This window comes from Heptranchias perlo, chromosome 1, assembly GCF_035084215.1.
Source record: "Heptranchias perlo isolate sHepPer1 chromosome 1, sHepPer1.hap1, whole genome shotgun sequence".
Classification (NCBI taxonomy): Eukaryota; Metazoa; Chordata; class Chondrichthyes; order Hexanchiformes; family Hexanchidae; genus Heptranchias; species Heptranchias perlo.
In genome coordinates this window covers 37413003-37438316 of record NC_090325.1, presented here as the reverse complement: position 1 = coordinate 37438316, position 25314 = coordinate 37413003, and the positions used below count along the sequence as shown (strand labels likewise).

The following is a 25314-nucleotide window of genomic DNA, read 5'->3' as shown; positions in this document are numbered from 1 at the left end:
AAGACACACAAAAGGTATGAATCTTCACTTGGAAAATGTAATGTATTAACTATATCGTAAGAATTTGTAAATTACACTGAGACTACTGTAAATTCATTTCTGATTTTTCCAAAGGAATAGACAAAATAAACATGGATTAATTCTACTAGTATGGAAATGCAAGATATGAGACTATGATCTTAAGGTTACACTAGACACATAAAGGAGGAAATTAGAACGAACATTTTTTGCATAGACTTATCAGAATGTGGAACGCTTCACCACAGTGATCGATGTTAAATAATTACAACATCCAGAAAATCATTGGATAATTACTTAAATAATACAAATGGCTATGGGGGAAAAGCAGGAAATTGGATTTATTTGAGGAGAAAGTAGAAAAATGGACCGTGTAAAAAATCATCTCCTAAGAGGTGCCCAAGTTCAGTAAAGGCAAGAAAGCCCAAATTGCCTTCTTGTGTACTATAATTTCTATGATACTCCCACCAGCCACAGGGTACAGCAACAAACCAAGTAATGAATTTGAGTCTCTCACTACCTGACTCAAAAACTCAGTCAACAAAAATGTTAATTGTAAAGTAGCATTCTTCAGAATGATAAAGGGATTCTCGGGATCTGGGCGACCCTGCTAAGGCTGCAATTATTGCCCATCCCTAGTTGCCCTGTGAAGGTGGCGATGGCCGCCTTCTTGAACTGCTACAGTCATTGTACCACTAAAAAGAAACTGCACTTTAAATTTTATTTTATGTATAAATTTGCCACCAGATATGGGCCTGGAAAACATTTTTTAAATTTCACTAATCATACCTTTGTGTGTGTTTTAATATCCTCTAAACATAGGGAAATAACTTGTTCACTGGTTGACCATTAGAAAAGTGGCAATCATAAAATAAATCATGTGAGTTGTATGAAAAGTTTCCAGCTTGCAGAAAATAAAGTAGGCTCACAGTTTTTAGATTGGATACATACAACTGGGAACAGTGAGTAGCTAATTGAGAGATTATGATCTGGTAACTTACTGATAACAATGTTACCAAAGAGTCTGCCCCATAAAAGGGAAAATCAGTTTCTCCACTGTGCACGCTGTTTATGAAACAGACTTGTGCTTTGGTTTTAAACATTTTTTTTATTTTAATGGCAATTACTACAAAGCACAGAGGGCATTATAACATAAATTATACCATGCTCATTGCTTGCCTCCAGACACAACTGGCCATGATTGTGAAAACTCTCTACTGGGGATGAAGTTCACAGAGCTGTTTGGAACTCCATAAGTTGTTACTTTAAACTGGAAACTCAAGAAACCAGTATATTTAGCTACTTGACTATGGACCAAAGGTATGTTGTCAAATTCACCAGCTTCTTAACTTTGTGATTCTCCAATTAACTACAGCAAATCACACGTGCCATTATTAACCATCCGAATATAAGTTTCATGGTAATAGTCAGAAAGGGGGAAGCACCTCAATTCAACAGTAACACACAGTGGAGTGTGAAAAATCATCACACATAATGAGACTATCAAATCACCTACTGGGTAAACTGATATATAGTAATAAAAACATTATTTTCCAATTCCCAGTACATTTTTACATCACCTTGAAAGAAAAATCAGAAATGAATTGATCAGAAGTTGCAACGTACATTTGAAAATAACTTGCTTTAAATTTTCAGCATGCTAGATTATCTTACTACATACCACTTTGTGTCAAAAATGATGAAATTAACCAGTCTATGTTAAGATTAACTATTGTTATTTTAGTCACCAAATACCACATGGCTAGACAGAGACACACAAATACAGAGGGAGAGAATGGTTGATGATTCTTACTGGAGCCTCGAAAGGCCGAGCGCAAGATAGTAGCTGAGGTGTGTAGAGCTCCCAGGCCTTTACAGGGTCGGGGTAATGCTCATGAGGAACGTGGACAACTGCCTCCCCCACATACCCATACTCTACATGCTGGACACTCTGCCAAAAGGGTAAATAATAGTAGAGGAAGAGGGACAGAGCAAAAGAAAAAAAAATGAAAACAATTAATGTTCAAATCATATATAACAATAATGGTATTAACAAATATCTAGATAAATAAGAAATGTGTAAACAGATTAACAGTAAAACAGTAAAACAAATTTTAAAATCTCTACAAAGCCAAATGAACCACTTAATAATTATTGTAGTCTTCTGCACTAAAATAAAATATATGTTAAACGTTTAGCTTATTTAGTAGATCATACAAGTAATTCTGTGATATAACACATTTTGCAAATTAATACAACAATATAAAACAATGGCAGCAAAAAATTATATACTAAGATCCACGTGCTCACATCAAAGGCTGCAATAGAATTTTCATTTTGAAAGGATTAAATATGGAGTTACAAAAGTAATTAATTTCAAAATATGCAATTTAAAATTAAGTTTTTCTTCATGCACACATATAATTTAGGATACAGAGACATGTCCTTTGACCAATCTCCATTACACATCAATTCATTCAGATAATGAATTTGCCCATTCATTAACCTCCCTGTTAAAGCATTTTCAATGCTAAACACTGGTGGGAGAATCAAACTACTGGCCAGTAACATTTAATACCAAAAGCAGGCATTTTATTGGCCTGTGATATCCAAGCTTGACTGTAAACATTCTGCTTTAGTCTTCTTTGAGCAATCAAACATACACAAGAAAGAGAATTTTCCTGCCAATTTAAAAAAAAATAACCAGCTGTAGTATTGCAGGTTCAATGTCAGATTCAATATACCTTCAGGCTCCAAATAATTAAATCATTTACTTTATGTCATCCACTGTATGTCATCAGAAAGACAATAGCACAATGGTATGAAAAAAGAAAATTCACTGCACTATACCTCTCAGTTTATTTAAGATTGTAATCCAATTTCAGAGTTCAGATGCTAAAAATAAACTGCTCAAGCTTTGCTCTTGCACTACATGACATCCAAATCGCTCAACTGGATTACTGCCTTCCAATTCACTTAGGAGGTATCTGTTATCTAATTAAAGAAAATTGAAAGCAGTGCAGTGATGGTCATCTGCACCGTATTCAACATTAAAATTACATCACAAAACTAATACCAGCTGAAAGAGTCAGTGTTTTGATGGGTATATTATGAGGTTTCATTTTCACTTTTCTGGATTCACCCTAGATTCTAGGAAATAATTCTCCTTGTCCCCGTTTCAGAGAATGACTCCTGTACGCAATCTCTGTATTTGAAAAACGAAAGGCAGCAATCACACAGTCAGTTTTAAATTACATGAAGATCCTAAACTGGAATACTTCACTCGCAATAAGTGAAAGAGATATGCTGTTATGGTTCATGTTCTGGGAAAAAAAATCCTGAAAACAAGACAGTTCTTCCCGGAACAAGTTCACAACATATTTTTAATATTTTACAAAAACCTTGACTCTGGGGATCATATTTCTTGAAAATGCCAAGTATATAATTGCTGTTATTCTATACTTATATATAAGCAATGACCAAATCAGGAAAACGACAGCGTCATTTTATGAAAGGATGAATTAAGATGATTGCTGGAGAACTGTAAACAGCTCACCAGTTGCATTACGTTAAACTTGTACATTTTAAAGATATTTATTTCATGAATACTGGATGATGTCCACTGGGGGAGGAGGGAGGGACAGATTAATGGCTGAAAGTTGTTACTGAGCCCAATTGTACCACACAACTAAATTAAGAGATAGTAATTGAAAATGGAAACAAAGGAGTGAAGGAAGGAAAGAGTATCAGAAGGAAGGAAAGTAAAGAATACAACTTGAATTTATATAGCACCTTTCACAATCTCAGGATCCCCAAAACCGCCTTACAGCCGATGAAGTACTTGCTGAAATATGATCACTGTTGGAATGTAAGATACCCGGTAGCCAGTTTGAGCACAGCAAGGTCCCACGAATAGCAAAGAGATAAATGACTAGATCACCTGTTTTTTGATGCTGGTTGAGAGATAAATGTTGCCCATCATATCTTCTTCAAAAAGGGCAATGGAATCTTTTACAGCCATCTGAAAAGGCATATGGGCCTCGTTTTAACTTCTCATCCAAAAGACAGCACTTCCAACAATTCAGCATTCCCTCGGTACTGCACTGAAGTGACAGCCAAGATTATGTGTTCAACTCTCTGGAGTAGGGCTTGAACCCACAATCTTTTGACTCAGGTGTGAGTGCTACCACTGAGCCAAGGCTGACACTAATTTCATATGCTAATTCAGTTCCTATCACTATCAGACTCAGCAACTTCTCCAATCTTGTTTCTTCCCCTTCCTCTCTTCCCCTCTGACCTCACCAAAACATCATGAGCAAGCAAAATATCTTAAAGAGAAAGAAAATATGCGACTAAGCTACAAAATTGTATTCGCAGAGGGGTAGAATACAAATTAAATATAGATTGCATTGATGTTGTACGAGGCATTGGCTAGACCCTATCTATAGTACTATGTGTAGTTGTTGTCACCTAATCATGGAAAGAATATTGGGCCAGAATTTGCTGTCAAAATAACGGTGAGGCTAATGGTACAGCAACTTCAGGCGAGGAGCAGATGTGCGGTTAAATGCCAATATCCAAAAGTCGCTGTCCAAGTTGCACCATTCCACCGTTTGCTTCACGAAAACAGCATTTTGCTGTCTGCCTCACCATTGACATGCATTGAATGTCTTGAAGTTGCTGTATTTGCATGGTACATACAAACTAAAGATGCTGCAAATATTTAGGGCTAGTAATTAGTAGCTTAAGTACCCTTTTAACAACATCATAATTGTTAATTATTGCCAATCAACCTCTCTGGCACTGAAAATTAACTATTACAAATGTGGAGTCTCATTCCTTCAGATTTTGAATTTTTAGGGGAGATTTTAAAAACGTCAAATTTAAAATTTGAATTGCTTTTTTCTTACTTTTCCTGTAATAACTTATGTATGCTACTGTCGCACAAATAACGAGCTAAATGACCAATTAATTTGTAGTATTTGTTGAGAAAAAAAATTGCTGCTCTTCTCCAAATATTGCTATGGAATTTTTGAAGTCCACCGAAACAGGTAGACAGGATCCTGATTTTATCCAAAAGGTGGCAGCTCAGACAATGCAGCACTCCGTCAGTATTACAGTGGACTATCAGCTGGCTCATGTACTTCAGTCCTGGTGTGGGGCTTGAACCAAAAGCCTTCTGAGCCAGGGGAATGAACGCTATGAATTAACACTTGTTTATATTTAATTGAGGGGTTCAGATAATTCCATAAACTACAAGTTTTACCTAACCTGCTGTCACATTGAATAGCTTTGTCTCAATCAAGGTTGTATTGATCACTACAATTTTTAATGAAATTGCTAAGATTTCTGTTGCTTGCATGCATGTGCAATTGGTGTCCTGAGTGTCAGAGGAAGTCAGAATGCCATTTAGTAATGTGCCGTGTCAGTTTAACCTAGCTCCGTATCGCTTACAGTCTTTTAGCACATTATCTGCAGGTCTGAGTCAGACTTGCACCAGTCAGCAGATGCCAGCACCAATGATGTTATATCATAGTAACATCCATTTGAATCTGGAGCCTTGTGTCAGCTCTCCAAGTGTCAAGCTAGTGTCAACATATTACTGCATCAGATTAACACCTTTTGTAGGTCTTGTTTGGGGTGATACAATCAGAAAAGCGTTGGATTTGTGACTCAATACGATACTGTGACTTCCACATTTCAATTATACCACAACAGTTGCTGCTCAAGCATCCCTGCCTTCAGGATCTCATCCAAGTGACCATTCTTCATGTATGAGCCTGGGCAGCAAGGGTCGCAGATTTCTCAATCATAGGATGCAGCACGGCCAAGCGCAATCCCATCCTCACCTAGAATCGACACACACACTTTTCGGTAGGGGTAACTGGATCATGATCAGTTGTAGGAACCATGACTGATTTCCCTCATCCCTACTCCCACACTAACCCAGGATTGCTGAGACCCATTGTAATGCCCTTGCTAATATTAGTTAACTCAGCTCAGCATATGGTGCAAACTATAACCTACCTGGCCCATAAGACTCAATTCCACACTCTCAATATATTTAGCAACTGAGCTATCAAGTCTCATCTTCATGTTGGAGTTTTTATCTATTTATAATCGGCATTTCTACCACCAGTAGCTGTTATTGTAGGCACCGGCCATTAATTTGTTTTCTGTCACAGACAAGAGAATAATTACATACAAGAGAACAATTGAGAAATTACTACTCCAAGATCAGGAACTTGTCTGCCTAATTCATATAGTGCTTACAGCAGGTCACAAAAACGCTATGGATGACAAAAGCCTATTTTAATTCATTCACAAAAAAGACCCGAAAGTTACCCTACTGCAGCATCCAATAGAACACGTGAGCTGGAGTGCATTATGAGATAATAGCTCAGATGCTTAACACAGCATAAACTGAGAGCAAAGCTACAGCAGACTTATCCAATGTCACTTTGATCCTGGAGTTGCATTACATCCTTAAAACATTCCAGTCTAAGAGTTCCACAAATTAATCAGTTGAAATTTGCACCTGGGGTAAGAAAGACAGCTTTATTCCATTTTCAACAAATGTCATGAAGGACAGCAAGAGACTGCAAGATCCCACGATTTAAACTTGGATTTGGACTGCAATGATATTGGGTTTTATTTAATTGCATATGGAAGTAGCAAAAAAAAATCAACTATATATTCTAACACTTCAAAAAGGAACTGTATATTTAATTACAAACATAGCACTCCCGCTATCACATCATGGTCCTCTTTTTGCATGTGATCTGGCTGAGCTGACTGTAGTTGTACATTCCCAATATTTTAGCATTTCCATGGTAATACAGTGACAGACACAACAGTAAACCTGCCATGTCTCAGCTGACCTGAAGAAGGGCAGAATTATTTGGTTTTGAAGAAGCTGTTCGTCATTTCAATTCAACATACCTAAAAAAAAATGTGCCATTAAAATGAATTGAGGTATAAATGAGAGCACACAGTTCCTTAATACTAAGGGAATATCTGGACCGTTGAAATTTTCAAGCCAATTAAACAAAAGATGCCACAACAAGATGTGTTCTTTGCTACTTCTATTCAAATGTTCACACTCAGTACTGTTTGGGGATATGACTAAAATCTTACTGTCTGTACTGTTTTTCAATAACCCAAGTTTAGAGTTATAAACAACATACTTTGAAACCAATATTAAATTTAAAAAAGGGGGAAAAACTGCAAATGCTGTAATTCTGAAATAAAATATACAGTACCTACTGATACTACAGCATCCTCTACTGGTTAACTGGTAGGACTGCAGTAAAGGCATTGTCTACCGAAGAAAGCTACACTCTGCTCCAATTTGTGCAATTAAAGTTGAAATATTGCTGCTATTAAAATGGATCACCAATGAAACACTATATGAAATACTACTTTCCCCAGTAGATTATTTACCAGTAATATCTTTACTCCAGACCTTTCCCAGCCAATGAACACTTCACAGATCATATACCAACAGCAATGCAGAATTGTCACTTCACACCTCAGCAGCCATTTTCCATTTGCTTAGACCTTGGTCCTTATAAAGAGCACTAGCCCAAGAAAATATAATTCAGTTTCTCTCAGTTTGGCAAGATCCCCTTTACTGTATCGAATGGAAAATTTAATTCATAATAACCTTAATGAAAAATGAAAAGTGTACATAAAAAAATAAGTTAACTTGGATTTGAATAAAAATGCCTCGACTCAAATACAATTCCATTTTTTTTTAAATATGCATAGAATTAAAATGTTATTTTAACTGGTCATTCATGTCACTATTTATGCGACCTTGCTGCGTGCAAATTGGATGCTGTGTTTTCCTACAAAACAACAATGACTACACTTTAAAAATAATTAACTGGTTGTAAAGCTCTATGGAACATCCTGAGCACAAGAAAGGCACTATAAAAATGCAAGTTCTTTATTTCTTTAATCCTCCTTTATATCACTGTTCAGTTTATTTTTCCGTAAATTGCAACTCATTTATTGTTTGTCTGACTAGAGTAGTGATAATGGGGAACTTCAACTACCCTAATACAGACTGGGATAGTAATAATAAGGGGCAAAGAAGTGTGTTCAGGAGAACTTTCTTGACCAGTATGTTTCCAGCCCAGCAAGGAAGGAGGCATTGCCGGACCTGGGGAATGAGGTGGGCCAAGTGAAGCAAGTGTCAGTGGGGGGAACATTGAGGGAACAGCGATCATAGTATCATAAGGTTTAGAATATGGAAAAGGTCATGGACCACTCAAGTAAAAATACTCAATTGGAGGAGGGCCAATTTCAGTGGGATGAGAACTGATCTGGCCCGGGTAAATTGGAATCAAAGATTGGCAGGCAAAACTGGAGTTGAAAAATGGCCGGCCCTAAAGGAGGAGATGGTTCAGGTACAGTCTAGGTACATTCCCACGAGGGAGAAAGGTAGGGCAATTAAAGCCAGAGCTCTGGATGACAAAATAGTTAGAGAGTAAGATGATGCAGAAAAAAGGGGCATATGACAGATGTCAGGTTGATAACATAAGTGAGAACCAGGCTGAATATAGAAAATTCAGAAGGGAAGTGAAAAAGGAAATAAGAGGGGCAAAAAGAGAGTATGAGAATAGACTGGCAGCAAACATAAAAGGGAATTCGAAAGTATTCTATAGGCATGTAAACAGTAAATGGGTAGTAAGAGGAGGGGTGGGGCTGATCAGGGACCAAAAAGGAGATCAATTCATGGAGGCAAAGGGCATCGTAGAACTACTAAATGAGTACTTTGCATCGGTCTTTACCAAGGAAGAAGATGCTGCCAGAGTCTCAGTAAAGGAAGATGTAGTTGAGATACTGGATGGACTAATAATTGATAAAGAGGAGGTACTAGAAAGGCTAGCTGTACTTAAAGTAGGTAAGTTACCTGATACAGATTGCATGCATCCTAAGTTGCTGAGGGAAGTAAGGGTGGAAATTGCGGAATTACTGGCCATAATCTTCCAAACATCCTTAGATATGGGGGTGGTGCCAGAGGACCGGAGAATTGCAAATGTTACACACTTGTTCAAAAAGGGTGCAAGGATAAACCCAGCAACTATAGGCCAGTCAGTTTAACCTCGGTGGCGGGGAAACTTTTAGAAACAATAATCTGGGACAGAATTAGCAGTCACTTGGACAAGTGTGGATTGATTAGGGAAAGCCAGCATGGATTTGTTAAATGCAAATCGTGTTTAACTAACTTGATAAAAGTTTTTTGATGAGGTAACAGAGAGGGTCGATGAGGTGATGTGGTTTATATGGACTTTCAAAAGGCGTTTGATAAAGTGCCGCATAATAGGCTTGTCATCAAGATTGAAGCCCATGGAATAAAGGGGGCAGTAGCAATGTGGATATAGAATTGGCTAAGTAAGAGGAAGCAGAGAGTAGTGGTGAACGGTTGTTTTTCTGGAGGGAGGTGTATAGTGGTGTTCCCCAGGGGTCGGTACTAGGACCATTGCTTTTCTTGATATATATTAATAACTTCTACTTGGGGTACAGCGCACAATTTCCAAATTTGCAGATGACATAAAACTTGGAAGTGTAGTGAACAGTGAGGAGGATAGTGATAGACTTCAAGAGGATATAGACAGGGTGGTGGAACGGGCAGACACGTGGCAGATGAAATTTAACGCAGAAAAATGCGAAGTGTTACATTTCGGTAGGAAGAATGTGGAGAGGCAATATAAACTAAAGGGTACAATTCTGAAAGGGGTACAGGAACAGAGAGATCTGGAGGTATATGTGCACAAATCATTGAAGGTGGCAGTGCAGGTTGAAAAAGCGGTTAAGAAAGCACACGGGATCCTGGGCTTTCTAAATAGAGGCATAGAATACAAAAGCAAGGAAGTCATGATGAACCTTTATAAAACACTGGCTCGACCACAACTGGAGTGTTGTGTCCAATTCTGGGCAAAGATGTTAAGGCCTTAGAGAGGGTACAGAAAAGATTTACTAGAATGCTTCCAGGGATGGGGGACTTTAGTTACGTGGATAGTCTGGAGAAGCTAGGGTTGTTCTCCTTGGAGCAGAGAAGGTTGAGAGGAGATTTGATGGAGGTATTTAAAATCATGAAGGGTCTAGACAGAATAGATAGAGAGAAACTGTTCCCATTGGCAGAGGATCAAGAACCAGAGGACATGGATTTAAGGTGATTGACAAAAGAACCAAAGGTGACATGGGGGAAAAAAAAATTATGCAGCAAGTGGCATGCACTGCCTGAGGGAGTGGTGGAGGCAGATTCAATCGTGGCTTTCAAAAGGGAACTGGATAAGTACTTGAAAGGAAAAAATTTGCAGGGCTACGGGTATAGGGAGTGATCTTGCATAGAGCCTGCACGGACAAGATGGGCCGAATGGCCTCCTTCTGTGCTGTAACCTTTCTATGATTCTATGATTCAAACCACTTTACAGGTAATGAAGTGCTTTCGATAACGCTGTAATGCAGGGAAACGCAGCAGCCAATTTGCACCCAGCACTACATGACCAGATCATTTGTTTTAGTGATATTGGTTGAGGGATAAATATTGGCCAGGACACTGGGACAACTCCTCTTGCTCTTCAATGAATAGTGCCATTGGATCGTTTACATCCACCTGAGAGGGCAGACAGTGCCTCGGTTTAACTTGTCATACGAAAGACGGCACTTCCGACAGTGCAGCACTTCCTCGCTGAGCTGTCAGCCTAGGTTATGTGGTCAAATCTCTGGAGTGAGACTTGAACCCACAACCTTCTGACTCAGAGGTGAGAATGCTACCACCGAGCCAAGGCTGACACTTATAGGCATCTTCACTGGTGGAATGTGTACATAATGTCAATGCTGGTACAGTCTGTCTCATTTTTGAATGTGGTTCATCCTCCATATACCTTATGATAGGTAACTTATCCACCAAAAGGCAGTGGGGGAATTTGCTCCATGGACAAACATTTGAAGCAGAGAAAGATACAAGGTATGACAAAGAAAGCAAGGCTGTGGAATTCATTTTGGATTGCTCAAGCAAAGAACCAGCACAAAGATTTGAATGGCTACCTTCTGGGTGGGTTGTGAAATTCTATGTGCTATATTCATAAACTTGCTCTTTAAGAAACTGTTTACGTTTTCTCCACACAACCAACGCACAGTAGAAATCTTTCACCAGGAGTTTTATACTCTTGCTATCGGACAGTCATCAGATATTCCACACAATCCTAGACTAATGCTGAGTATAAGAATAGTAGGATAAGACAGATAAATGCATGGCTGGAGAAATGGTGCAGGAGGAAGGGTTTCAGATTCCTGGGGCATTTTGGGACCAGTTCTGGGGCAGAAGAGATCTGTTCAAGATGGACGGGTTGCACCTCAACAGAGCTGAGACCAATGTCCTCACGGGGAGGTTAACTAGTGCTGTGGGGGAGGGTTTAAACTAATTTGGCAGGGGGGGGTGGGCATCAGGTTAAAACATTAGAAAGGAGAAACAAGGTGCACAGAGGACTGGGAGAGACAAACAGCATTAGAGTAAAGAGTTCAAAAATAGGAGGGATCAGACAGGGGGCAAATGCGAGGCAATCTAAGATGAGTTTAGAGTGCATGTGCATAAATGCATGTAGTGTGGCAAATAAGGTTGGTGAGCTGCAGGCTCAAGTCACCAAATGGGTCTATGATATAGTGGCAATAACAGAGACCTGGCTCAAAGAAGGGGAGGATTGGGGACTTAATATTCCTGGCTACAAGGCATTCAGGAAAGATAGGGAAGGAAAGAAAGGAGGGGGATGACAATATTGATCAAAGAAACTATATCACAGGAAAGGGATTATTTAGTTGAGGGGTTATAGACAGAATCTATTTGGTTAGAATTAAGCAACAATAGAGGAACTATACTCAGCTGGTGTATAATGTAGGCCACCAAATAATGGGAAGGAGATAGAGGAGCAAATTTGCAGGCAAATTACAGAAAGATATAAGAATGTGATAATGGGGGACTTCAACTATCCCAATATAGACTGAGACAGTAACAGTGTAAAGGGCAAAGAGGAGGAGGAAATCCTGAAATGTGTGCAGGAGAACTTTCTGGAGTAGTGTGTTTCCAGCCAAACGAGGAAGGAAGCAGTGCTGAATCTAGTTCCGGGGAGTGAAGTGGGGCAGGTTTCAGTGGGGGAGCATTTGGGGAACAGTGATCATAATATCATTAGGTTTAGAATAGTTATGGAAAAGGACAAGGAACAATCAAATGTGAAAATACTTAACTGGAGGAGGGCTAATTTCAGTGAGTTAAAAAGGGATCTTGCCCAGGTGGGTTGGAATCAAAAATTGGTAGGCAAAACAGTAATTGAGCAATGGGTGGCCTTCAAAGAGGAGTTGGTTCGGGTACAGAGTAGACACATTCCCACGAGAGGCAAGGGTAGTGCATCCAAAGACAGAGCTCCCTGGATGACTAAAGATATAGAGATTAAAATGAAACAGAAAAAGGAGGCTTATGATGAATTTAAGGTTCATAATACAGTAGAGAATTAGGCTGAATACAGGAAGTACAAAGCAGATTTAATAAAGGGAATAAGAGGGGCAAAGAGAGAGTATGAGAATAAATTAGCACCTAACATAAAAGGAAACCCAAAGTCTTTTATAAACATATAAATAGTAAAAATGTACTTAAAGGAAGGGTTGGACCGATTAGGGACAAAAAAGGAGATCTTGTGGAGGCAGAGGACATGGCTGAGGTGCTAAATGAATACTCTGCATCCATCTTCACGAGAGAAAAGGATGTTGCCAATGTAGCAGTAAAAAAGGAAAAAAGAAGTGATATTGGATAGAATAAAAATAGATAAAGAGGTAGTACTTAAAAGGTTGGCAGTTCTCAAAGTAGAAAAGTCACCTGGTCCAGATGGGATGCATCATAGGTTACTGAGGGAAGTAAGCGTAGAAATTGCAGAGGCTCTGGCCACAATCTTCAAATCCTCCTTAGATATGGGGCAGTGCCAGAGGACTGGAGGATTGCAAATGTTCAAAAAAGGGGAGAGAGATAAACCTAGCAATTATAGGCCAGTCAGCCTAATGTCAGTGGTGGGGAAAATTTTAGAGACAATAATCCAGGACAAAATTAATTGGCACTTGGAAAAGTATGGGCTAATAAATGAAAGTCAGCACCGATTTGTTAAAGGAAAATAGTGTTTGACGAACTTGATTGGCATCTTTGATGAAGTAACAGAGAAGGTTGATAAGAGTAGTGTGATTGATGTTGTTTATATGGACTTTCATTTGATAAAGTACAACATTTTTAAAATTCATTCATGGAATGTGGGCGTCGCTGGCGAGGCTGGCATTTATTGCCCATCCCTAATTGCCCTGGAGAAGGTAGTGATGAGCTGCCTTCTTGAACCGCTGCAGTCCGTGTGGTGAAGGTTCTCCCACAGTGCTGTTAGGAAAGGAATTCCAGGATTTTGACCCAGCGACAATGAAGGAACAGCAATATATTTCCAAGTCAGGATGGTGTGTGACTTGGAGGGGAACGTGCAGGTGGTGTTGTTCCCATGTGCCTGCTGCCCTTGTCCTTCTAGGTGGTAGAGGTCGCGGGTTTGGGAGGTGTTGTCGAAGAAGCCTTGGCGAGTTGCTGCAGTGCATCCTGTGGATGGTACACACTGCAGCCACGGTGCGCCGGTGGTGAAGAGAGTGAATGTTTAGGGTGGTCAATGGAGTGCCAATCTGCTTTGTCATGGATGGACATAACAGACTTGTTAGCAAAATTAAAGCCCAAGAGATTGAAGGGACAGGGGCAGCATGGATACAAAATTGGCTATGGGGCAGAAAGCAGAGAGTAGTGGTGAATGGTTGTTTTTCAAACTGGAAGAAAGTATATAGTGGTGTTCCCCAGGGGTCAGTATTAGGACCACTGCTCTTTTTGATATATATTAATGACCTGGACTTGGGTATAGAGGGTATAATTTCAAAGTTTGCAGATGACACAAAACTCAGAAATGTAGTAAACAATGTGGAGGATAGTAACAGACTTCAGGAGGACAAAGACAGACAGGTAAAATGGGCATACACATGGCAGATGAAATTTAACACAGAGAAGTATGAAGTGATACATTTTAGTAGGAAGAATGAGGAGAGGCAATATAAACTAAATGGTACAATTTTAAAGGGGGTGCAGGAACAGCGAGACCCTGGGGGTGCACATACACAAATCTTTGAAGGTGGCAGGTCAAGTTGAGAAGGCTGTTAAAAAAAAACATTTGGGATCCTTGGATTTATTAATAGGGGCATAGAGTACGAAAGCAAGAAAGTTATGTTAAACCTTTATAAAATACAGGTTAGGCCTCAGCTGGATTTTTTTGTTCAATTCTGGGCACCACACTTTAGGAAGGATGTCAAGGCCTTAGAGTGGGTGCAGAAGGGATTTACTGGAATGGTACCAGGGATGAGGGACTTCAGTTATGTGGAGAGATTGGAGAAGCTGCGGTTGTTCTCCTTAGAACAGATATGGTTAAAGGGAGATTTCATGGAGGTGTTCAAAATCATGAAGGGTTTTGATAGAGTAATTAAGGAGAAACTGTTTCCAGCGGCAGAAGGGTCAGTAATCAGAGGACACAGATTTAAGGTGATCTGCAAAAGAGCCAAAGGCGACACCAGGAAACATTTTTTTAACGCCGTGAGTTGTAATGATCCGGAATGCACTGCTTGAAAGGGTGGTGGAAGCAGATTCAATAGTATCTTTCAAAAGGGAATTGGATAAATACTTGAAGGGAAAAAAATGTACAGGGCTATGGAGAAAGAGCAGGGGAATGGAACTAATTGGATAGCTCTTTCAAAGAGCTAGCACAGACACGATGGGCTGAATGGCCTGCTGCTTTGCTTTACCTACTATGATACTAAATAAAAGCTCCAAGCATATACAAGTCAGCTCTTTCTAACGCAGGCAGCATGCAGCATTGGCTGTAATTACACAGCTAATGAACTAGTTATTTCCCTAAAGTATAACGTATCAAAAACATCCCTAACAGAAATAGGTTGGAAATGATGTATAAGAAGGACTTACTACATTAAAATAATGAGAAGGACTATATCAAAAGTAGATAAATGGAATATTTTCTACTTTCTGTGTCAGGACCAAGTACTCTCATGGACAGCTACTAAAGGATGTCATATCAGATATTTCTAAACTTTTATCTTGGTGGGCTGCTTAGTTACTTTTAACAAAGCCTTGCAGGCTATCCATACTATAATTGATAATAGAATTTCTTTAAATGTTGCAACAGCACAAACTGTACATACACGCACACAGAGCAAGGGTTGACTCCAGTCCGAGTGCTTTTGCATCCTGGTACAGCAATACCGGAGCAACAGGAGCAAAAGTTTCTGGCTATACTATACAAGGTTGTGATAATAAGGGAGGTCACCCTCTTATGGCTTTTGAGATGTCCTCTATCAGTTGATCAGGCCTCAATGCAAATAATGGCAAATGCCTTCACTCATCCAAAACAAAAAGTACGCAAAGCAGCAATTTATTTCACTTTAAAACAGGAGAAATTGATATTTCAAGGTTGAATTTAAAAAGCAGAGGAGTTGTTGCTCTCATGCAGACTCAGGTTCAACAAGTCACGGAATTAAAAACGGAACTGGATAAGTAAGGGAGAAGAAAGAAAATAAAAAGATAAAGGAAAGAGCAGGGAAATGGGATTAGAGTAGATAAGTCCAGTTGAAGAGCACAGGTGAAATGGGCAAAAGGCCTCTTTAGCTGTCAGCCGTGTTTCAGTGGTAGCACCCTCACCTCGGAGTCAGAAGATCGTGGATTTAAGACACACTCCAGAGGCTTGAGCACATAATCTAGGCTGACATTTCAATGCAATACGGAAATGCTGAATTGTCAGAGGTGCCGTCTTTCAGATGAGATGTTAAACCGAGGCTCCGACTCCCCTCTCAGGGGGACATAAAAGGTCCCATGGTACTATTCAAAATAGTGCAGGGGAGTTCTCCCAATTTCCTGGCCAACAGTTGTCCCTCAACCACCACCTAAAACAGATGATCTGATCATTTATTTCATTGCTGTTTGTGGGACATTGTTGTGCACAAATTGGCTGCCGCATTTCCTACTTTACAACAGTGACTACGTTTCATAGAATCATAGAAAATTTACAGCACAGAAGGAGGCCATTCGGCCCATCGTGTCCACACCAGCTGAAAATGAGCCACCCAACCTAATCCCACTTTCCAGCACTTGGTCCGTAGCCCTGTAGGTCACGGCACTTTGGGTGCACATCCAGGTACTTTTTAAAATGAGTTGAGGGTTTCTGCCTCTACCACCCTTTCAGGCAGTGAGTTCCAGATACCCACCACCCCTCTAATCCTTCTACCAATCAATTTAAATCTATGCCCCCTGGTTATTGACCTCTCTGCTAAGGGAAATAGGTCCTTCCTATCCACTCTATCTAGGCCCCTCATAATTTTGTATTCCTCAATTAAATCACCCCTCAGCCTCCTGTGTTCCAAAGAGAACAACCGCAGCTTATCCAATCTTTCCTCATAGCTAAAATTCTCCAGTCCAGGCAACATCCTCATAAATCTCCTCTGTACCCTCTCTAGTGCAATTACATCCTTCCTGTAATGTGGTGACCAGAACTGTACACAGTACTCAAGCTGTGGCCTAACCAGTGTTTTATACAGTTCCAGCATAACCTCCCTGCTCTATTAAGTACTTCAAAAGTATAATCAATCTATAATGCAAGTTTTTTCTGTGCTGTAAATTTGAGGACATATTTTTATTTTATTTTTTCCCTTCTCATCGACCCCCAGCAAAATTCTAATTTCCTTTGTACTAATCATGCTCCCGCTTATTTTCCTCTCTTCCAAGTTGACTCAACATTTTGAGCAGCATTAAAAGCATAAAGCTAGTGATGTTTATTTCCCCATCTCCCCCTCTGTTCTCCCCAAAGCCCCATCAGGCATTGTTGCACACTTAACTTCTTTAAATACGCATTCATATCCTACTTAACAGCTTCATTGCAACAACATGGTCTGTAATTTGGACACCTGTTGGTTAGATGAATGACAAAGCTCCCTCTACGCTGCTACAATCTCTAAAAAGTTCTGCTACTGCACAAATGATGACATTCTCACTTTCAAAATCATTTACATCTTAAGGTGATTACCAGAATGTTACCAGGGCTCCAAGCGTTAAATTATGAGCAGAGATTACATTAACTAGGCTTGTATTCCGTAGAATATAGAAGGTTAAGGGGTGATTTCATTGAGGTCTTTAGGATTTTGAAAGGAATTAATTGGTAGATAGAGAGAAACTTTTTCCACTGATGGGGGAGTCTAGGACAAGGGGACATAACCTTAAAATCAGAGCCAGGCCATTCAGGAGAGAAGTTAGGAAACATTTCTTCACGCAAAGGGTGGTAGAAGTGTGGAACTCTCTCCCACACAAAGCAGTAGATGCTAGCTCAATAAATAATTTTAAATCTGAGATCGATAGATTTTTGATAACCAAGGGATACGGAGCCAAGGCAGGTAAATGGAGTTCGTATACAGATTAGCCATGATCCTGTTGAATGGCTCGAGGGGCTGAATGGCTTACTCCTGTTCCTATAAGTAAGAGCATTGTTCACCCTGATCCAAAGCCACAACTTGCTGGGAAACTCATTATCATATACCACAGTGATGACAGTTGCGATCGAAGGAGCTTTGATGCGGCGCTACCGCTTAGAAGTGGACCAGTTGTATACACAGCAGGGAAAGACTGCCTGTATTTTGAAACTGAACCTGTTTCGCTTTGAAGGGTTAAGCTGGAGACAATAAGCCCATGCTTAGAGAGAAAGCAAACTGCATATTTATTGTTTTCATAACCCAAAAAGTGCAGAAAATGTTTTGCTGACTGAAGAAACTATATATTGTTCATGCATAAATTTTATGCAATTAAACCAGCTACTGCTCTGAAGTCTGTGCCTTGTCTCGGTAGACTACACATTCAGCCCATCTTAAATAAAGAGAGGAGAATTCACGTGATGGCACACGTCATATTTCAGTGGTCAATACATAGAGTAAGTTCTGTTTTATGAACCCTCGGTCATGCTATCGTTTAACAAGATATTGGCCAAAAAAAGATGCGCTCCAGATCACAAGACCTGCTTACGGAAGTGAACCGTGACGCTGAACACTAAAGTATACCTACCGTAAAAACCCTAAAACTGTGACAGCCATACAAGCAATAGTCAAGAATACATGCTCAAGAATTATTTACTTTTACAAATTCTCCCCAGTTCTAGGTTCCTCGCATCTTTCAGCCTCGAGGTAAATTTAGTGTAAAGTGGCAACTTCACAATCAAAAGGCTGGAGGTACAAATGAAGTAGAAATAAAATGGGCAACTTTTATACAAAGTGACTCATTGCTTGAAAACTGAAGTTGCAAAATCTAGTCAGTTTAAGTAAGCAGATTTGACTGGTCCAAATTATGGGCCCAAGACTGCTTATACTTGGATGAGTGCAGTCTTTGAAAGGCATTATTTTGAATGAATCAAAACATGATTCTGCAAAAAGTTCCAAGATCTAAAAGATTTACATTGGCAAATTCCAGAACACATTTGAGTAAAATTGAACTCATTTAATGCAATACAGCAATGGTACAGGATGGGTCAGTGAGGTAGCCGACTGAGCTTGAAACTGAACTCAAATCTAGCCAAGGCTGATGGCATGAAAGTCCCCTCACTCTTTAATCTGCAAGGTCCTGAATAAATCTTAAACCAGATCGCAGGGATACGGGTCCATTTCAAAATAGTCCTCCGACAATGCAACATAGAACACAAAACCCGTTCTGAAAGTTTTAAAGTGAGAAATGAAAATGTGACAACGGTGCAATAATTTAATGTTAATGGGTCCTGTCAAGAGCAGATAACAAGGAGCTCAATTCTGCACCAGATGTTATGTCAAAAATGGAAGTATTCAATTCTCTAGAATGAACAACCTTAATAAATGCGCCCAAAAATCAAGAAAGGAAATATTTTACATAACAAAATAAATAAGTTGCCTACTTAAATCTATTTGTTGAACAAAATACTGCTTACAGATTTATCCTTCCTGTCCAACACGTTATACAGTAAAGGAGGAATGGAGTTCTCAATGGCTTTGCCAACTTCACTGCGGAACGATTCACTGGCTGGTAAACAGCTGTTGAAAAAAAAGGAAAAATATTTTGCATGGCCACATATTGCAAATTCTCACCGCAATAAACTTTTCCACAACATAGTGAATAACAGGGCAGCATTTATGGGAATTTCAAAGACCAAGAGATAAGAAAATGCTTTACATGTACAAATTTAACACTTCCACACGCACGTAACTGGATTTAGATTTAAGTAAGTGCAGTACTATTTTCCACAATAAGAATTACGTAACTAGCTTAAAAAGAGAACCCTCATAATGCTACTAACATTTTCAACAGTTACCATTATAAGAAACAGGTAATGCAGAGGCCTATTAGACCTGCATACTAACAAATTAGCATGGTTTTGTGAGTGGAAAATCATGTCTCACGAATTTGATTGAGTTTTTTGAAGGGGTAACCAAGAAGATAGATGAGGGCTGTGCAGTAGACGTGGTCTACATGGACTTTAGCAAAGCCTTTGACAAGGTACCGCATGGTAGGTTGTTACATAAGGTTAAATCTCACGGGATCCAAGGTGAGGTAGCCAATTGGATACAAAATTGGATTGACGACAGAAGACAGAGGGTGGTTGTAGAGGGTTGTTTTTCAAACTGGAGGCCTGTGACCAGCGGTGTGCCTCAGGGATCGGTGCTGGGTCCGCTGTTATTTGTTATTTATATTAATGATTTGGATGAGAATTTAGGAGGCACGGTTAGTAAGTTTGCAGATGACACCAAGATTGGTGGCATTGTGGACAGTGAAGGAGGTTATCTGGGATTGCAATGGGATCTTGATAAATTGGGCCAGTGGGCCGATGAATGGCAGATGGAGTTTAATTTAGATAAATGTGAGGTGATGCATTTTGGTAGATCGAATCGGGCCAGGACCTACTCCGTTAATGGGAGAGTTATAGAACAAAGAGATCTAGGAGTACAGGTTCATAGCTCCTTGAAAGTGGAGTCACAGGTGGATAGGGTGGCGAAGAAGGCATTCAGCATGCTTGGTTTCATTGGTCAGAACATTGAATACAGGAGTTGGGATGTCTTGTTCACGTTGTACAAGACATTAGTAAGGCCACACTTGGAATACTGTGTACAGTTCTGGTCACCCTATTATGGAAAGGATATTATTAAACTAGAAAGAGTGCAGAAAAGATTTACTAGGATGCTACCGGGACTTGATGGTTTGACTTATAGGGAGAGGTTGGATAGACTGAGACTTTTTTCCCTGGAGAGTAGGAGGTTTAGGGGTGATCTTATAGAAGTCTACAAAATAATGAGGGGCATAGATAAGGTCGATAGTCAAAATCTTTTCCCAAAGGTAGGGGAGTCTATAACGAGGGGGCATAGATTTAAGGTGAGAGGGGAGAGATACAAAAGGGTCCAGAGGGGCAACTTTTTCACTCAAAGGGTGGTGAGTGTCTGGAACGAGCTGCCAGAGGCAGTAGTAGAGGCGGGTACAATTTTGTTTTTTAAAAAGCATTTGGACAGTTACATGGGTAAGATGGGTATAGAGGGATATGGGCCAAGTGCAGGCAATTGGGACTAGCTTAGTGGTATAAACTGGGCGACATGGACATGTTGGGCCGAAGGGCCTGTTTCCATGTTGTAAACTTCTATGATTCTATTCTAAATTGATGATATCCTTCATTGTAATAATCTGTATAATCTAGAAATAACTTATTTAAAACTTTAAATAGATGAAAAATATCTGGTTAGATTCTATTCATCTAACAAATCTCCTGTGGTTGCTCTTAGTGAGTCAGAGAATTCGTAATTTTGTAACAATAGGACCAAACATCACGGTCACTGATTTACAGTGGCTGAATAAGTCAAATTCCATTTTTATTAAATAATACTCTGGGATTTTACCAGTACTTTGGGGATTCATTTCCACAACTCTATCTATTATTCTGTGAAAACTGGAATTGATTGATTTTTAATAATCTATTTAATTTTTAACCATTACCATTTTTAATGCTGAGAATATGCAGCAAAATGGTATGCAAGATGCACCAATCGGAAGTAGATATTTGGTATGTGGCAAGACTGGGATGGGGAAATAGGATGCTTCACTAGCAATGAGGACAGCAGTGGGCTTTTATATTACTGGAGATGGTCCTGGGCTTTGGTAGCACCAGTGAATGGTCCTGTGGATGCTCAGTCGTCGAGTATATTCAAGGCTGGGATCGATAGATTTTTGGACACTAAGGGAATCAAAGGATATGGAGATAAGGCGGGAAAGTGGATTTGAGGTAGAAGATCAGCCATGATCTTATTGAATGGCAGAGCAGGCTCGAGGGGCTGTTTGGCCTACTCCTGCTCCTATTTCTTGTGTCCTGTGGTTTAACAATACTACAGTAGGCCTGCTCAAATTTGGCAGCATTGGAATCCTTTTATCCAGCATCATTATTAAGGGGGAACCTGGGGTTTCGCAAAACTGTGGCAGGCGAACCTGAGTTTTGGCACAACTTGGTATGAAATGTGAATTTTGGTTTACTGGGAGATTTTTATATCTGTCAGCAGTGAGGAAAGGGACATGGCGTGGGCCTGGGTGGAAGGAACCCATATCTGGAGGCACTGGTTTATGACTTTCTAAGGGTGTAAGGATAAAGCTGGCAACTACAGGCCAGGCCAGTTAACCTCAGTGATGGGGAAACTTTTAGAAATGATAATCTAGCACAAAATTAATAGTCACTTGGACAAGTATGGATTAATAAAGGAAAGCCAGCACGGATTTGTTAAAGGCAAATTGCGTTTAACTAACTTGATTGAATTTGTTGATGGGTGACAGAGGGGGTTGATGAGGGTAGTGCGGTTGATGTTGTGTATATGGACTTTCAAAAGGCATTTGATAAAGTGTCACATAATAGGCCTGTCAGCAAAATTGAAGCCCATGGAATAAAAGGGGCAGTGGTAGCATGGATACGAAATTGGCTAAGTGACAGGAAACAGAGAGTAGTGGTGAACGGTTGTTTTTCAGACTGGAGGGAAGTGTACAGTGGTCCCCAGGGGTCAGAATGAGGACCACTGCTCTATTTGACGTATATTAACGACCTGGACTTGGGTATCATTTCGAAGAGTGCAGATGACATGAAACTCGGAAATGTAGTAAACAATGTGGCGGATAGTAACAGACTTCAGGAGGTCATAGACAGACTGGTGAAATGGGCAGACACATGGCAGAAGAAATTTAACGCATAGAAGTGTGAAGTGATACATTTTGGTAGGAGGATTGAGGAGAGGCAATATAAACTAAATGGTACAATTTTAAAGGGGGTACAGGAACAGAGAGACCTGGCGGTGTATGCACACAAATCTTTGAAGGTGACAGGACAAGTTGAGAATGCTGTTAAAAAAAGCATATGGGATCCTGGGCTTTATAAATAGAAGCAGAGAGTACAAAAGCAAGGAAGTCATGATGAACCTTTATAAAACACTGGTTCGGCTCCAACTGGAGTATTGTGTCCAATTCTGGGCACCGCACTTCAGGAAGGATGTGAAGGCCTTAGAGAGGGTGCAGAAAGAATTTACTAGAATGGTTCCAGGGATGAGAGAATTCAGTTACATGGATAGACTTGAGAAGCTGGGGTTGTTCTCCTCAGAGCAGAGAAGGTTGAGAGGAAATTTGTTAGAAGAATTCAAAATCATGAGTGGTTTAGATGAAGCAAATAAAGAGAAACTGTTCCCATTGGCAGATGGATCAAGAACCAGAGGACACAGATTTAAGGTGATTGGCAAAAGAACCAAAGGTTACAAGAGGAAAAACTTTTTTACGCAGCGAGTAGTTTTGATCTGGAATGCGCTGCCTAAAAACATGGTGGAAGCAAATTCAAACGTAGCTTTCAAAAAGGAATTAGGTAAGTACTTGAAGGGAAAACATTGCAGGGCTATGGGGAAAGAGCGGGGGAATGGGACAAACTGGATTGCTCTTACAAAGAGCCGGAATGGGCTCAATGGGCCGAATGAACTCCTTCTGAGCTCTAACCATTCTATGATTCCATGATAAGAACATAAGAAATAGGTGCAGATTTAGGCCATATGGCCCCTCAAGCCTGCTCCACCATTCAATAAGATCATGGCTGATCTGCCTTAGCTCCACCCTCCCATTCCATATCCCTTGACTCGCTTAGTGTCCAAAAATTTATCGATCTCAGTCGCGAATATACTCAACAACTGAGCATCCACAGCCCTCTGGGGTAGAGAATTCCTAAAATTCACAACCCTCTGGGTCAAGAAATTTTTCCTCATCTTGGTCCTAAATGGCCGACCCCTTACCTTGAGACTATGACCCCTAGTTCTAGACCCTCCAGCCAGGGGAAACAGCCTCTCAGCATCTACTCTGTCAAACCCTATAAGAATTTTATACGTTTCAATGCGATCACCTCTTATTGTACTAAACTCCAAAGAATATGGGTATAGAGGGATATGGGCCAAGTGCAGGCAATTGGGACTAGCTTAGTGGTATAAACTGGGCGACATGGACATGTTGGGCCGAAGGGCCTGTTTCCATGTTGTAACTTCTATGATTCTATGATTCTAATATAGGCCCATGCTACTCAATCTCTCCCCATAGGACAACCCTCTCATCCCAGGAATCAATCTAGTGAACCTTCGTTGCATCTCCTCTAAGGTAAGTATATTCTTCCTTAGGAAAGGAGACCAAAACTGTACAAAGTACTCCAGGTGTGGTATCACCAGGGCCCTATATAATTGGAGCAAGACCTCCTTGCTCTTATACTCCAACCCCCTTGCAACAAAGACTAACATACTATTTGCCTTCCTAATTGCTTGCTGTAACTGCACGCTAACTTTCCATGATTCGAGTACAAAGAACCCAAATCCCTCTGACTACCAACTTTTCTTAGTGTCTCACCTTTTAAGAAATATTCTGCTTTTCTATTCTTCCTACCAAAGTGGACAATTTCACATTTCCCCACATTATACTCCATCTGCCACCTTCTCGCCCACTCACTTAACCTGTCTATGTCCCTTTGCAGACTTTCCCACCTAGCTTTGTATCGTCAGAACCTGCCAACCCTAAAATGTCCCGTTTATTCCTACTCTTTTTTTCTGTCCATTAATCAATCCTCAATCCACGCTAATATATTACCCCCAATACCATGAGCCCTAATCTTTTGTAATAACCTCTTGTGGCACCTTATCGAACGCCTTTTGAAAATCCAAGTATACTACTTCCACTGGTTTTCTCTTAGCTACCCTGCTAGTTATACCCTCAAAAAACTCTTAACTAGATTTGTCAAACACGATGTCCCTTCCATAAAACTGAGTTGACCCTGCCTAATCATATTATTATTTTCTAAATGCCATGTTACTACGTCCTTAATAATAGATTCTAGCATTTTCCCTACTACTGATGTCAGGCTAACTGGCCAGTAGTTCCCTGTTTTCGCTCTCCCTTCTTTCTTGAATAGCGGGGTTACATTTGCTACCTTCCAATCAGCTGGGACTGTTCTAGAATCTAGGGAATTCTAGAAGATCAAAACCAATGCATCCACTATCTCTACAGCCACTTCTTTTAAAACTCTAGGATGTAGGCCATCAGGTCCAGAGGATTTGTCAGCTTTTAGTCCCATTAATTTCACCAATACTTTTTCTTTACTAATCTTAATTATTTTAAGTTCCTCACTCTCATTCAGCCCTTGGTTCCCCACTATTTCCAGTGTGTTTTTTGTGTCTTCTATTGTGAAGACAGATAGAAAATATTTACCGTCTCTGCCATTTCCGTATTCCCAGTTATAATTTCTCCTGTTTCTGCCTCTGAGGTACCCACGTTTACTTTTGCTAATCTCTTCCTTTTTACATACTTGCAGAAGCTCTGATAATCTGTTTTTATATTTCTTGCTAGTTTGCTCTCATATTCAATTTTCTCCCTCTTTATCAATTTCTTGATCATCCTTTGCTGATCTCTAAAACCCTCCCAATCCTCAGGCTTACTACTCTTTTTGGCAACATTGTAAGCCTCTTCTTTTAATCTAATATTGTCCTTAACTTGACTAGTTAGCACAGTTGGATCACTTTTCCCGTGGAGTTTTTATTCCTCAAAGGAATGTATATTCGTTGAGAATTATGAATTATTTCTTTAAACATTCATCATTGCTTAACTATAGTCATATCTTTTAATCTAAT

At 39.9% G+C, this 25314-nt stretch overlaps 1 protein-coding gene across 2 annotated transcripts in view; it reads right to left on the bottom strand.

Moving 5' to 3' along the window:
- The window catches only part of LOC137321425 (WD repeat-containing protein 7), a 644210-nt gene that overhangs the window by 555150 nt on the left and 63746 nt on the right, over nucleotides 1-25314 (bottom strand). Inside the window, exons 10-11 of one of the 2 annotated variants that reach the window (XM_067983813.1) lie at nucleotides 19086-19188; nucleotides 1832-1969 (exon numbers count right to left, since the gene is read on the bottom strand). In XM_067983813.1, coding sequence (XP_067839914.1) covers nucleotides 1832-1969; nucleotides 19086-19188 — 241 coding nt within the window. The remainder of the gene's footprint in view (nucleotides 1-1831; nucleotides 1970-19085; nucleotides 19189-25314) is intronic. The other variant, XM_067983820.1, reaches the window with a different exon arrangement.